This window comes from Pollicipes pollicipes, unplaced genomic scaffold, assembly GCF_011947565.3.
Source record: "Pollicipes pollicipes isolate AB1234 unplaced genomic scaffold, Ppol_2.1 Scaffold_7261;HRSCAF=8764_pilon_pilon_pilon, whole genome shotgun sequence".
NCBI classification, from domain to species: domain Eukaryota; kingdom Metazoa; phylum Arthropoda; class Thecostraca; order Pollicipedomorpha; family Pollicipedidae; genus Pollicipes; species Pollicipes pollicipes.
In genome coordinates, this window is record NW_023597054.1 from 48,771,715 (window position 1) to 48,787,962 (window position 16,248).

The 16,248-nt window shown below is 47.0% G+C and overlaps 1 protein-coding gene across 1 annotated transcript in view; it reads left to right on the plus strand.

The window, feature by feature from the left end:
- Nucleotides 1-11,874: 11,874 nt before the first annotated feature.
- Nucleotides 11,875-16,248, plus strand: part of RpL4 (ribosomal protein L4) — a 66,380-nt gene continuing 62,006 nt past the window's right edge. The window contains exon 1 of the mRNA XM_037235907.1: nucleotides 11,875-11,893. Within this exon, the coding sequence (XP_037091802.1) occupies nucleotides 11,891-11,893 (3 nt within the window). The 5' untranslated portion in view covers nucleotides 11,875-11,890. The remainder of the gene's footprint in view (nucleotides 11,894-16,248) is intronic.

Here is a 16,248-nt window from a genome sequence, read left to right on the forward strand (position 1 = left end):
TTAAAATGGCCTCAGATGACCTTAAGGTCACTCTTAAGTGTTAGTTTTGTGTCTGGAATATGTTGTTTTCCAACATCTGCATGTAATAAAACATTCTTAGTCAGAATTATGTTCTGAAGAAAATTGTTGTTTTTGTAGGCCACTGGTAGATAAGTTTTGAACGGTAAGATGATCTGATCTGACGCAGGTGGGCCAACAAAATGGTAGGAATGGATCCTTCACAGTCTTAGCGTTTATGTAAACATAGGTTTTAATGGTATCTATCGGAACAATTGCTTTTGACCTTTCGGGATCTCTTGTGACTTCACATCTGACCGAATATAAAAATTTGTACGCATTCTGTGTGATTTGACGAGACCTACAAAGCTTTATCTTTGTTTTCTCATATGGTATCTGGAAGCTGGAGATCCCATGGGGGACGTCAACTCCCTCTGGCCGGGAGGGGGAGGGCTTGTCTCAGACCCCCGGCCGGGCGCAGGTTAAACAGGGAAGTGTGTGTGTGTCACTGGGGCTTTACGGCGCACTCAGCCACTGAGGCTATATAGCGTCGCTTGCCTCTCGCCCTGGCAGGAAGGGCAGGCACCGCGGGGATAAACAGGGAAGCTGCCTGGATGTAGAAGTCTCTTTTGTCGCGTTTGCGTCAGACATGCCACCGATGTTTTTTTCTGTATTCGGAAAGCTTTCGTAGGAAGAGATGTGGCACCGTAGCTTCCTGTGCGAGCACTATCTTGCTTACAGCCAGTAAACCACAATTTTAACAGGTACGTTTTGACAAACATGTTATTGAACCTCTTCAAAAAGCGTTTTTTTCCGAAAATCCTGAACACCTTGTGTCGTTGATACTGAAAATCTTCGTGCTGGAATCCTTCGTGAAAATGTGTTTTGACGACACATATGGCCCGACCTCGATGAGTCGAATTCGAAGTCGAAAGCTAGAGCCAACCTGATGAGTACCCAACCCAAGGTCAATAAAAGTAATCGTAATCGTATATTCAATGGTCAGATCGCTTTAAAATCAATGTCAAACGTATGCATGATCTACAAACAAACGTATCGTTTCGTTTGGTACCTCGTTGTCGCAACAGGTTGACCGACCACCTAGGAATTGCCTTCGCTGAGAGTCACACCTGACTTTGACGTACCATAGGTCAGCGATCTTACAAGGTACATCTAATTTGGTGCACCACAAGATTGGCTCTTCAATTACGCACAGTTGCGCAAAGTTTGACGCGGGTACGTCACGCCGCTCGAAAGTTATTCTAGAAAAGCCTGCGGGGCTGTTCGGCCTGCGGCCGAGTGCATATTGGTTTAACACAGCATGCAATTTGCGAGCGAAACGATCACGTGTCAGAAGGTATTCCTCCCTGACGCCTTATGAAACCAATTTATACGTTGTACATGTTGAAGGTAGTCCGAGCTATGCTTTCACCCCCATGATATTCAGTGCGATACGAACGGATCATCCGCAGCACCTGAACTCTTGATGTAATGGTGGAACTGCATTGTGCTTGTTACTGCAACTGCTAATTATTTCGTAGATATGTCTATGGATGCGACATGTTTGTAGATATAATGTGGTCTTGTAGCGTTAGGAGGGGTGTTGCCAGGGTGGCTGCAGAGTTACCTCGCCCTAATGGGTGTAGTAAGGGGTGAGCCCCGGGAAGCGTAAATGCGGAGCACCATTTCAGTTTAAGAGAGCAGATTTTCCTGTAAAATGGATTATTTCTGGCAAGTTTTGCACTTTCTGCCAGTCAAAGAGTGGTGGCCCATATTTCAGCTGGGAAATGGTGTTGGGGACATATAAGGGCAGTCGGGGTAATATTATTTGCGCACCTTTTTCACCTAACCCATCCGATATTATGGATCTGCAAGTTGGCCGAGGACTAGGAAGGTCAGATTAAAGTAACATATAATTTTTGGCACCTGCCCTGCTCACATTACCTTATTTTCACATTTCATTCAACATAGGTACTGCAGCACAACGATAAATGGACAGTTATTGACCCTGTATGAATTTATTGTAAACGTTATACAAAATGTACATTTATTTACGAACAGATTTACGTTTCACAAAGAGGCATTATATATAAATGTTCAGGCACGTTGACTACGACGAGTATGGGCCGGGTACTGAATTTAGAAAACGGGGTTAAGTAGGATTAATTTTTGGAAGCAGATTGCAGTATCGGTTTGTCTTTGGAAGGTTTCAAATGCAAAATGCACAATATCTATCAACACAACATTGAAATAAAGATGTAGAACAGGATCGCTACCCAGTTCGTTAGCGAAATCTCCATTCGTTGTCATCTTACTAGTATCTACCAACCTTTGCGTAGTATCAACCAAAAACAATACTACGGGCCACCAAACTGCCATGGTGATGTCAAGTCTGCGTAGCCTTCTGTAGTTGCCTTGGTTCAAACTTCAACCAACTTCTCAGTAACAGGCCCTTGTCCGCTGGGTCAATCACAAGCCTTCTTTCATTCCCAGCGGTAGAGGTGCGCACAATGGTTGTCATGATGACGGACGACGGACGGACGACGACGGACGGATGACGGACGACGACGGTCGGGGCTGCAGGGAAGGAGCATACTGTTGTTACAAAGCTTTAACAGAGTAATTTGGACTAAGGGATAGTTGATATTGATGTCCTTGTTATGTCTTAAAGGTGATGCATTGGTACTATCTAGTGCTTTTATTAGACATCATTAGTTCTAAGACTTAACTCGAACATGTTTTTTTCTTTAATATTTCCCGAAGGTGTGACACCAACACGCCATTGCTTAGGAATGAAATATGCCCCCCCCCCCCCCCCTATTCACTATTCGCGATAATTCAAAAATGCGTTCAGATATGGCTGCAATTTTTTGTGGCTGTCAATTGATGAGTTCTACGCCTTGTGCCAGAGCAGCAATCACAAGACCACAACAGATCAGCGTGAGTCAGAGTGACGTACTGCTTGCCGATTTCTATTAGAAAAGCACAAAAGCGCGAGCGTCACATTGACACATAAGCTGAACGGAAGAAAATATGTTATATCTGTCCACGGGAAATGCGGGCCAATTCGCCCATAATTCATCTGCCTTTTTGCGTTGTTTCAGTGCTGCACATTGAAATATTTGCTCGCTAAATCACAAAAAAACATTAACAAAAAGTGCACTCACAATTTTTTGTCTTTAACTCAAAAGTGTGACGACATGAAAATAGATGTGCTAAATATGACTATGGAGGGTGGCTGTACCACCTTTTAGGCAATTATCATAAACAATGAATGAGTTATGTCTTGACACGTATCGCAGCACATGTTGTCCGTGTCCAGGTGGCGTGGTGACGGGCGGCGGGAGCCGTTTATCTTCTATACACGCAACACACGACCGCGTGACTAGCGGCGGGGTTGAAGGGATCAGGTTGCGCTGTCGGTACGACCGAACCGTCGAAAACAACACGAAGATCGATTGAATCGCTTGTTCGCCACCAGGGTGATCCATTTGGCCTCGTCCTTAGACGGTTTTTATTACTTGACAAGTGATTATCCTGATCTCGTTCGTGCTCGCCTCTTGCGACTCTTGCCTCCGAGGCGGCGCCGACACCGTGATCAGCGCGCTCAGCGAGCCTGCTCGGTGCGTAGAATCCTGTTGCGTCGGGACCAGGGTGGCGAGTAACACACATTCGTGCAGGAGATGCGGGAGTCGGACCCGGCCGCGCACCGATGCTTTTCTGGATGTGCGTCGACAAATTCGACGAACTCCTCGCCATTGTCTACAAGTTCGGGAAGCAGTGCACGGATATACGTGATCTCATCTCCCCAGGGGATCGTCTAGCTGCCACGTTACAGTTCCTCGCTGCTTGCAGTTCGATGAAGGCGGTGGCGGAGCCTAACCGCGTCGGGTGCAGAACCATCTGAAAGATCATCCCTGATCCGAATGATCACTGATTATCCGGATTACCCGCATCAAACACGCACCATAGTTTCATTACTACTAGCAGTGTAGTTTCCTTTTCAGCTGGGGCCCTAACCTCCACCTCCCCCCCCCCCCCCCCCCTCTCCCATCCGCTTCGAACTTGGGCTCCATCCCCAACTTTAACAAGGGAGTGGTTTAGATTTTACTAGAAAAGTTAATTGTGTAAGCTAATGGCAGGTGGGGTGCCAATTTTTCACTCCCCCCCCCCTCTCCCCCCCCCAACCCACTCAGCACAATTACTCCCTTGAGTGAAATCTGCACCTGACCTTCATTGTCATCTCTGCAGGCTCACCAGGCCTGGCAAGACAAGTATCCTGGCAGCCTATGCACTTGTCTAACATTGCCTTCATTTGTGAAAAGCCGAAAAAAATGGAAAGTTTTTTTAGAAAACCTCGGTGTGAGGCCCAGTAGTGCATGTCCCCTTTTTACTATGAACAGCACACATGCAGGACACTAGTGCACATACCCGGCTAAATTTCATTATCTTGGACAGAAGTCTTTTCTTGCTCTACTCCAACGTCTGTAACAACCTTTTGCTGCTTGCTGAGCCACCAAACGCATATACTTGATGGACTTGTTGCTGAATGAAAATAGTTGAATGAACATGTACAGAGTCTTGCTGTAACTATAGGCGTAGGAACGTTTCAAAAAGTGTGGGGGGTGAGCAAGCTCACGGCATACTTCAGGGACTTTTTCAGGAAAACAAGCCTGATAACCGGGGGGTAAAGATGGAGGTTATCGCTCTTTATTCAAATGTAATAATTGCTGTTCTAAATATGCAAGTAGAGCTGTTTCTCACTGGTGCACACTCTTGCCAATCGGGCTTATTTAAGTCATTCGGGAAATAGGGCTATCCAGCTTCCCAAGATTAGTTGTCCATTTCAACGTTACCTTACCTGGGGAGCCGAAATTCCCCATTCCACGAATGAGTAGGTATTTTGGGCCACTGAGGAGGCATCTGTCTCCACAGGGTAGATGCCAAAATATGGCCTGAGCATAGGGTGGTGAGAATTTTGAAAGTGGATCGATGGCTCACAGTACAGCAGATTTTGCATGCGCCTTCAATTTCGCTAGCTGCTTTTCAATAGATAAGACTAGTCGCGGCGTTTTAGGCGGAAACAAAGTCGGAAGCTTGAAACTGCCAATAGCCATGTAACAAAAGTCATAGGACTGGAGATTATCCCTTGAAAACCAAGCCACAGAATGAAGGTCCTTCTGTCATATATTCCTTGTCTGAGCCCTGCTCCCGTCCGCCGTCGGTGGCCACTGTCCTGGCCCAGCTGTCTCCGAATGACTGACCGCGAACTGATGATATGGCTACTTTGTTGCACATTTCTGGATCAGCATTGCTGCTAATTGGGATGTAAAACATGTGCTGGACACCTGCAACAGTACCTTTTCCGCACTACTTTTCCCTTACACCACAGCACCCCAGAAAAATGCCCCTGGGAAGCTACCTACTTTAGGTATGAATTGGCCCAACGGACATTTCATTGCCCGCTCTTCAACGTAGATGGCTCGATCTGCTTTGTGTGTAGGCAGGGGAAAGCCAGAGCCTTGCTAGGAGGAACACAGGGTTGACACAAGTCCCCTTCATGATGATCCCCCTCCCACAAAAGTATCCCCGGATGTAGTTGACATGTTAACAAGGAGTACGATTTTCTTCGTTCCATGGTTATTTTTACGTTGTAACCAGAGCAGAAGCCAGATGCTACCGTGAAATTATTTCTGTTTACATTCTTAACATGCGCCCGGGTGGCCGGCTAGATACCCTTCGCTCGGGTGGGGGTCAATTTGACCCCGCTGAGATCTCGGGAACTAAGAGAGTTAAAACACCAAATTCACTGGGTGTGTTGGCCTGTACGTGATCTCACTTAGGTCAAAGTTTGAGGATTCTAGGTCATGAAGTTCGGGTCAAATGGGGTCAAAAAAGGTCAAATTCCAGGTTGTCTCTAAAGTGCCCTCAGAACCTAGGTGATTGATTCTATGCAAAAGGTCACATGTTCAGTTAAGGTCAATGACCTTGTTTGATCTTTTGAAGGTCATGGTGACCAAAATCATACAAGACTGCTCTGAGTTTTGCATTTGAATAAGCGAGGGAGATTACGCTATGCAGTATGTGTCTAAAAACACAATGTTGACCTAGGTCGTTTTAGGTTAATGACCTATTATGACCTCCAAGAAGTCCATGGAAGATATATAGTGCGGTTCCTGCTATCAATACATTCTAAATGAGCGCCAGAAACTATCGCGTACAGCAAACCCTAGAGTAATAAAACGGCTTGGTGTTGACCTTGGCCGGATATTTGTATCTGACCTTAGATCAACGCTATTTGCTCATTCAATATTTGTGTTGCCTAAGAAGGCATCTCAGAGATGTATGGCCTTGTCTGACACTCCATTATTGTATCAGACTGAACGATTCCCTAGAAGCTGGCTTCTCTGAAACCATGGCCTGACTTTGACCTGCCATAGGTCAGCGACCTTACAAAGTACATCTAAATTTTGTCATGCTTAACGATCCGCTATTCAATTGTCTATAGCTATGCAAAGCATTGCGCAGCTGCGCCACGTCGTTCGGAAATCATTCTGGAAAGAAACCTTTCGAAGGGGGGGGGGGATAAGTTGATTTGATTCCCACGCGAGCACGTGGTAAGGTCAATATACTGCAGAAATCAGGCGTTTAATGACGCACGGAATATATCACCGGTACGCTTGATTTGCAATGACTTAGTTGACTCTTTTTAAGCTGATGGACTTCAGAAGCTTTCTTATAATGTTTTATCTGCGTTCTTTAGACATTGAGGACATCGCGAAGGTAAATTGTAGATCGATATGTTTGATCGTAATTTGAGGGTGAAGATTTTAATTGTAGATCGAGTAGCCAACAATGTGTATTAATATCACCACGCCATGTTTGTCTGGAAATGTTCAACATTCAGTAAGAATCGATTAGTGGCACAATTTATATGACGTAGTTTTTAACACGCGTGCTCGCAAATCTTAGCAACACAGCCTCGATACCAGACGTTGCAGTCTCCATAGTCCGCGGAGCGCTAGCTTAGTGGTTAGCTTTTCGTCATGGTCCACCGGTGGACGAAAATGACAACGGCTCTGAAATTATTACCTATGAACATTTGAATCGGCTAACAATAAAAGTTATGTGACATAATTTTGAGCATGCATACTCGCAAATTTTAGTTTAAAAAGCCTCAACGCCAGGCGTTGCTGCCTCGTCAGGGCCGCAGCGTCGGCTCAACAGCTAATACTGAGCCGTGGTCAACCGATGGACGAAAACGATGACGTTTCCGAAAGAAGTACCTTTGAACGCTTCAGGACATCAAATACTGCATCTACAAGGCAGTCTGGGCGCGTATTTCACACGTGCCATTTTTAGACCGATGAAAAGAACGGATTAGCCGTTAAAACACCACGAAGTGGTGCTGGAATCTGGCGGTGGAACTGGAAGGGTAAAGGTAGATTCTCTATTTTTCGTGTTTTTGTAACTATTTATCTGTCCAGAAGACAGATTAACACGGTGCCCGCCGTCTGGTGGCATTTGCAGTGGCCAACGCCGTTCGATTTTGCGGAAGCTGCAACCCAGACCATTGCTGTTCTTGCTCCCGAGGCTGCGGGCGGGCATGTTCAAGCCTTTTGATACACTTTTTTCACTAATCCATTCTGAAAAAAATGAGTTTTATTAGGCGAACACGGGATGCTGTTGTTCGTTTTTAAAAATTCGTTCCGACCTACTCTATTAAAAAAGAATGAGACCTCCACCCTACTTAACAATAATGAGGGCCCTTATTTCCTTCCGAGCAAGGGGCCACTTGAGTAGAATACCAAGGGCACCTTGCCGGTTCTGGTCAAGAACTGAAGGGCCACTCCGTCCCATCGTGAAACGTGTTCTGGCTGCCACTCTAACGACACGGGGCGGGATCTCCTGGTCGATCCGGAGGCCATTGGAAGGATATATCACATCAAATTGTTCCCTTCCCTGACACGGGAGGCCTTCTGACCCACGCAGTTGGCTCCGGATCAGCACAGGGACCCTCGTTGATGCAACAACATTCCTGATCGCCAAAGGTGGTACAGTAATTGTCACACAGGCTTCAGTTCCGTGTTTTTCTGTTTTCTTCAGAGATATTGATGAATCCCTGAGCGTAGATTGTAGATGAAATGTGTTCTAAGCTTGTATTAAGATGGCTAATCCATGTTCGTCCTGAAGTGTTAAAGATTCAGTCCAAATTGATTACAGATAAAACACTATGTAATATGATTTTGACCATACGCGCTCACAAGTCAGCAGCTTTAACGTCTAAATGCCCGGCGTTGCAGTCTCCGTAGGCCGCGTGGCGTCGGCCTGTGGTTATGACATTAAGCGATGCCCGATAAGCAAACGAAGAAGATGACGCATCTCGAGGAAGATGGTTGGTGAACTAGGCAAATCGGCATGTATATCTAAATGTGGTGCAAAAGTAAGCCAAACACAACCTTAATCTGAAAAGTGGGGGACCAGTCAACACTGCTGCCCCACCCCCACCTTGAAAAGTGTGGGGGGGGCATGGCCCCTGCCCCCCCCCCTCACCCCTGTTCCTAAGCCCATGGCTGTAACAAAACCAAATAGGTATCACAGTGCTCACCACATGGCTAATCAAGGGGAAAAAGTCTGTCCAAATATTTGAATCGAGTATCTCGTATTCATAATGTTGTCTTTCCCAAGCTTCCGCTTTTCTCATGAGGCTTTGTCGTATTTTCATCTTTTCCAACGCGCATTTTTCATAATTCGTTTTTCTGAGGGCGTGATGCCGTTTTTAGTGCCGTTTCTCATCTTTTCGAGTTCGAAAAATGTTCAGTTGGGCGTGGAGCCGGTGTTGTGAAATCCTATGGAACGAACGCTATTCCGATGCTGAGCAGCGTAAAATCATGAATCGGGATTAAATTAAACTTTTAGACAGCCAGGGAGACGTTTTTTGCCGTGTGCGACAGAGAATGGTGTCATTTGATAATACACAATCTTACGCATTTAACTCAAACTTATTTTGCGTGTCCCGATGCAATTGGATTTGCTTACATGATATGGTATATCAACATCCATCGAACGGAAGTTTACGTGCGACTCAGGCTAGCAACAACAATTTAATAATGAGCATTCATAACACATGCATTTTCAACACCACAGTTCCAGCAAGCTGATTCTCACCCTTGTTTTTACCGTGCATTTGTATACATCCAATTGAAGCAGTTTGCTTCTAGCACCATACCATTGAAAAATTGGTCAATGTGAATTGTTCATTTTGAGTTGGTGGACATCATTAGATATTGTTAAGCATTATTGATCATGATTTTATTGGTTACAATTGTTGATGCCATGACATAGTTGAACTAAAATATGTGGTATGACGCCAACTTCAGATCAAAATTTTCGTCCGCCACTCATGAGTCGCGCAAAAATCGCAGCATCAGAAGCGCGGTACCGTTTTGCTCGGGGATGCTGTGCTGTACATCAAAAAGAGAAAAAAGTATTAGAATAATGTGTGCTGTGTGATGTTACCGAGTGGCTTGGCCCCTCAAGCCCCGTAACGAGATTTGTGAATGTGACCGGATTTTTATCGCCCGTTAAACACACGTCTATATGTTTGTAACGTAGCGCAGTGTACCCACTAGCACTAGACCACCCCTCCCCTCGTATTAAAAAGTCGTGTTTGCGCTCACCGTCAGATCAAAACTGTAACTGCTAGGTGGACGAACGATGTAACACACTTTACACGCCCAGGACCATGAAACATGCAAAGGTTGAGATGAAAAGCTTCGGAGCACGAGAATGACCTTAGACCTTCATGCCTGACCCTGTCTCCCTACCTCAAGCAACCGAAAATACGTGCCGCCGTCCATGACCGCCTTTGAGGAGTGCCTTCATCACTTACGGTGACCTTTAGGGGCGTGCCTTTACTTTCGCATCCGAGCGGGGTTGAACTGAATGCTATTTGTTTATTATGCGAAGATTTAAAACAGAAACTGACTCTCGTCAAAAATGGGCTAAATCCGTTAAAAATGGATAACAGGTTTTTAAGCTCTCGGCTCGGTCCCTTCAATCATTAAAAGATTAAACCCCTGAGGGATGGCAATAGGTCTTTGAGGTCTTGGCTCCGTCCCCTCAATAGCTAAAAAAGTAACACCACTGCATGAAAGTGCTGCAGCACTTTTTACACCGGAGCCCTGTTATAAATAGGCTTTATGTAATATATGATCGCGGTGTGGTGTGCGAGTGGTGCGCAAAACTTTTGGTGTTCATTTGGCATTGTGACTCATTTTTTTAGAACACTTTAAACTATTGCACGTCATGGCGTTACAAATGCACATCGACTAATACCGGCGTGGGATTGGAGATAAAAGCAGACGGATTCAATGTAATGCATAGAGGTGCCCAGAAAAAACAAGGGTAGAGACAGAATTGTTATCATTGTGATGCAGAAGATACGTGTGTCATTAATGGGGCAACCTTGCCCGTACTCAATGGAGGCTCCAGATGGAGAGACCATGTGGCCATGACCCCCCCCCCCCTTCTCGCCCCTGGGCCGTAGGGGCACCAAAGTCTCATGGTGAAGGAGCGCCAAAGTCTCATGGTTAAAGACATTCATATCAAATTTATTTTCAAGAGACACCAAATTTTAGGAGCACTACAAATGGCCCCACATCTTCATTTTCGAGAGGCACACAAGTCTAAGGACACTACATTGGGCCAAAAATGTGATTCTCAGGGGACATCAAATTTCAGGGGCACAGCAATGTTGCGACTCTCAACCTGACAGAATCCTGCACTGGTCCCTCGTGCTATGGGCACCAATACATTTATTTCGGAACACCACAGCCTTAACTTTAAACAGGCGCTATGCCTCAGCGGGCCATTTAAAGGGCTCAGAACATTGATTTTAAACAACAGCCACAATCCAAGATCGCCACAGTTGCCGTACCTTGCGCCCTGACATGATTCTAATCGGCCCGTTCTACAAAAGTGGTCAAAGATCTTCATTTCCAGTATCATAATATTTTTTTTTTTTTTGCATTGGCTTACAATGCAAAAGGCACTACAAAGCTGTGGCGGACCTAGAGGGGAGGGGCCATGGGGCCATGTCCCTCCTTCTTGGGCCCCCATGAGGTTTCGGTGCCCCGAAGAGGCACCCACATCTCCCGGTGAAGGAGCATGGAAACCTTCATTTCGGAACCACATGACCTACATTTTCACGAGGCGCCAAATTGCAGTGGCACGTACCACAAAGGGCACGGAATCTTGGATCTCGAGTCATAAAATTTCAGGGACATCATAATTCCGAGCCGGGAGGACTATCAAGAGAGTTTTGTGTTTGTATTCACATTTGTGTAGCTGTTGTTCTCCTTCACGTGGAGCCCATGCAGACCTAATTCTATCAAGCCTACACCCCAGCGAATCGCAACTAGGGCTCACTTGGGTGTGCTGGCAAAGTCACCCGGCACCGCAACCTGTTTCCGCTCTTTGTTGTCTTTTTTCCTACACTTTGGCTTTTCTTTTTGTCTTAAAGTAGCGCTAATTAGCCGTTTGCTCACATCACATGTCTGTTCTAAATATCGAATCTTCTTAAACTGCCTGCTCCCGATCCAAGGTTGTCAAAACCCATTTAGTGGCCAATACTTATAGTGCTGCGATTCATGTCCAATGGCTTGAAGGCTTAATGGCGTAAAACTTTTTGCCAGCTTTAAGTTGAAAAACAGACATATTATAGTAATTTTTTATTCAAGATGCTGATACATTTATTTAACAATAATGTAATTTATCAATCAGCAAGTTCACTTTAATTCTAAATCACGAGCTACTTCATCTCTACAGTCGCAACTTCCTTTTGTGTGTCGGCAGAGTTGGGGGCTGAGTGTCCCCAGGACGATTCATCAGCATGGTGAGTTATGACAGTCGGAGCATGTCCTACACTTCATTTATTGATTATGTACTCCTGTTTCTACTTTTCAAGCGTCCTGATTTCCCCAGTAGCTGTGGTTGGGCGCTGTACGACGGTTATATGGAAGCGGCCGAGAGCCCCAATAAATAACTTGATGGTTTAGTGCCTTAACCTGGTCTTTCGGATGTATTTGCAGGCCTGGTCGTGATCTATTTTTGTTAGGAATGTGCTGCCTGACTTAAATACTGGTTTGGCTTGAAAATACCAAATGCTGGTTTTGTTCACCGGATGGTCCTCGCGCATCCGCTCCCGCACGCAACTACACGTCCAATGTCTGTCTTCATGTTGTCTGCCAGGCATGTGCAGTATGGTTCCATGTATAAATACTGGCAAGTTCCAAGTTGTGTGCATGATAGTAGAAGGATGTTTCCAAAAATTTTAGGCCAGCTGTTGCATCTGCACAGCATATTGCATGGATATGTGCACATGTGCTTGTGCTTCAGTGCACCAAGCTCAGACCATGCTGAATTATGCAGAATTGTAAGTTATTTTGTGTGAGAGAATGTTTTTGGAGTGTGCTTGCCTGAAAATGCCTTGCAACCTAATGCCTGAAAGCTGCGCCCTGTACTGGTGTCAGAGGTGACCATGTGTTTACATTAACATCAAGCTTGCACTCAAAATTTCCATCCAAAGACAATTAAGGATAAATGGTTCAGTGAGCTGCCTGAATGTAGGCTGAGCTACCCTTATTTAGTTTTAACTCCCATTTCAAGAGTTTGTGCCCACTTTTGCTATCAGGAGGTCCCTGATATGTGTGGTATGTGAAAGCAGAAAATGGGCTTCTCAGGTCTTTTACTTAGGAGTAATGACAGATGTTTTAACTTGTCTTTGTTCAGCATAACAATGAAGGGATACCAAGAATATGTTGGGAAATGAAGTGGGTATTTATAGTCATAGTGTGGATTGACTTGCAGCTTGCATGATATTTAGCTTATGTGAGGAATGTGTAATTGGAGGTCTCAGTGATGTATGCTAGTTGTTGCAATCAGAGGAGACTGCTATGCTGCAGGTCATTGGAGCAGGTACATCCATGAAAATGCATCCTAATAGGCTTCAGTTTAGACCCTGAAAGAATGGCCTGCCAGATCACTTTTTGGCTTTTTTGGTAGCTTTTCATGAATGCAACATGCTGCAGCATGCATTATCAGACTGTAAAAGAAAACTACACATAATTGTAGCTAGTTGGGTTGTTGGGGAGAGTCAGGAACATCTAGTCAAAATGTTTGTTGGCAATGTTTTGGTGACAGCCATGAAAATAGTACATTACTGCAGTCATTATTTGAAACATAAGTTTTAGATGTGAGTAATTAAAATTCAGCATTAATTTTCAGGCATGCTCTCCCATACCAGAACCCTATCCACTGCACTGCGGCACTCAGTGCTATTTGGGAAATGAGCATGGGTTGGTAACATGTGCAAGTTTTTCTTTTTTAGAATGGGAGTTTCTCATGCATCAAACCATCTCAAGCTCCCATAGTGTCTGGCCCACCAGCTGTGTTTCAGGCTTTGAGCTACATGTTGGTGTTTGGTACCTGATTTATATTGTCATGTACATAACTTGTGCAAGGCAGTTTCTGGACACAATATTGATCAATTGTCATGACTAGCATACCACTGTCCAAGGTCTTGGACAGTAGTTATGCATACAGATTTCCATTTGACATGTAAAATACATGAGTATGAGAATGTTACACATATGACATAACTCATCAGGCCATTCCACATCAGCAAATATTCACTTCATTTACATACACGCTGCATGAGTTGCACACAGTATGTTTGTGGTTCAGAGTGACACGCCAGCTGAGCAGTCACTTTTCCCGTCCATTGGCAGGCGTTAGCACGCCCCCTGATCACCGTCTACGACGAGAAGAATGAGAAGACTGGCGGGACCATCTCGCTGCCGGCCGTGTTCCGGGCACCCATCCGGCCGGATGTGGTCAACTTTGTCCACCAGAACATGTCGAAGAACGCCCGGCAGCCCTACTGCGTGAGCCGGCTGGCCGGCCACCAGACGTCGGCCGAGTCGTGGGGCACGGGCCGCGCCGTGGCGCGTATTCCGCGTGTGCGCGGTGGCGGCACCCACCGCTCCGGCCAGGGCGCGTTCGGCAACATGTGCCGCGGTGGCCGCCGGTTCGCGCCCACCAAGCAGTGGCGCCGCTGGCACCGCAAGATCAGCGTCAACATGAAGCGCTACGCCATCTGCTCGGCCGTGGCCGCCTCCGGCGTGCCGGGCCTCGTCATGTCCAAGGGCCACATGATCCAGGAGACGAGCGAGGTGCCGCTGGTGGTCAGCGACAAGGTGCAGGAGTTCACCACCACCAAGCAGGGCCGTGAGCTTCCTGCGCAGCACCAACTCCTGGCCCGACATCCAGAAGGTGTACAAGTCGCAGCGCACGCGCGCCGGCAAGGGCAAGCTGCGCAACCGGCGCCGCGTCCAGCGCAAGGGCCCCATCGTGGTCTTTGCCAAGGACCAGGGCTTGAGCCTGGCCTTCAGGAACATCCCTGGTATCGACACCATAAACGTGGATTGCCTGAACCTGTTGAAGCTGGCGCCCGGTGGCCACGTCGGCCGCTTCTGCATCTGGACCGAGTCCGGTACGTTCGGGGGAAATAAGACGTGGTCCGGGTGATGCCTGCGGTCAGCTAGTTGGAAATCTATGCAGTCATGGGTGTTTGTTGAGTCGGCCAAAGTTGTTGTCCTGCTGGTCGTTTTTCTCGCACCCTTTGCAGCTGTTTTATGGCTTCCCGAGAACTGCCGCCTCGCTCGCTGCGAATGATGACTCCTGCTTGTGTCCGGGCCAATGAGAGTACCTTGATTAGGAAACAAGCTCTGATTTACTCCTTCGACGCGCCGCAGTACGATTGCCGTCAATTCCTTACGACGGTGTGCCTGTTCACAGCTTTCAAGCAGCTGGACGCCCTGTATGGCACGTGGCGTGCGCCCTCCACCCTGAAGAAGGGTTTCAACCTCCCCATGACCAAGATGACCAACACCGACCTTGCCTCTCTGCTGAAGGCACCTGAGATTCTCAAAGTCTGCAGGAAGCCCAAGTACGTCCAATTGCAGTGCCCACTGCCTCCATTTCACGGTAACGCCACGACAACATGATGATTAAGTTGTCAGACCATGTGTGACGATCACCACTTGCCCTCTCTGAAGCTGCTAGCCGGGCCCCCGCCGCAGCCGTGATCCCGGCCCCGCGGGCTAACCCGAGCCCCCCGTCGCCTCCGCAGTAAGGTGCTGGTGAAGCGGCAGGCCAAGCGGAACCCGCTGCGCAACATGCACGCCATGCTCAGCCTCAACCCGTACGCGGCCGTGATGAAGCAGGCCGCGCTGGCGGAGGAGAAGAAGGTGACGGATCTGAAGGCGGCTCGCCAGCAGCGCTCCAAGGTACGCCGGACGCAGCGACGGGTGGCGGCTGTCTCGGCAGCTGAGAGATAGGTTATGGCAGCTGATGAACCAGGTCGTGTGTGGCCGATTTGTGTGTCCACTGCTTGGCCATTCCATTCAGCTAGTCAGAATAGCAATCACTGGGGAGAGGGGCGGGAAGGGGGGGGGGGGGCAGATCTGCCCTCCGACTACCGGGACTGGCGAGATGGTGTACTCATTCCGTATCGGTGCTAGTTTTATGTAACCTTTTATGAACCGCGTGTGGGAACATGGAGATGGTCAACATAGGTTATTGGAGACACTACGTCAATTACAAGTTTGAGATAAACCGCGTGCCCTATATATGTGTGAGACTGCCACGTATGGAGGACTGGACCTTACCCTTCACATGTTAGCCTGTCAGTTTGCGAGCATTGGCGAGGTAATTAATAATGTGAAATAGCCCCCACTCTGTGGCACAGGTTGGCTGTTATCGGCTCCCAGAGACATAAGCGCCACAAAGTTTTGGATGTCATTGCATAGTGATGATTGCGTGAATGCGGGCCATGGTGGCCACAGGTCTAGTAGTTTGTGTCAAACTGGGTTCACACGGCAAAATCCATGACCCCATGCAATCATAAACCAATGTGTTGAATGCCATTCACCTCAACAGGTTCATTAGCAAGGACATCAGCTATTTGCAGGAAAACAATGATCATTCAGTGAGGCGGCACATGAGGCACGCATGTGGAGCACATTTATGATGTGACCACCAGAAATTGGGGCAGACCATGTCTGGTTGAATTGGGATACAAACATCAATATACAACATTGGAAAATTGATGTTACCAGTCCCCTTTACAGCTCCCAGTGATGAGAGTCAAGTTTGGCATATGCCCACGCACACCACCACGACCATAAT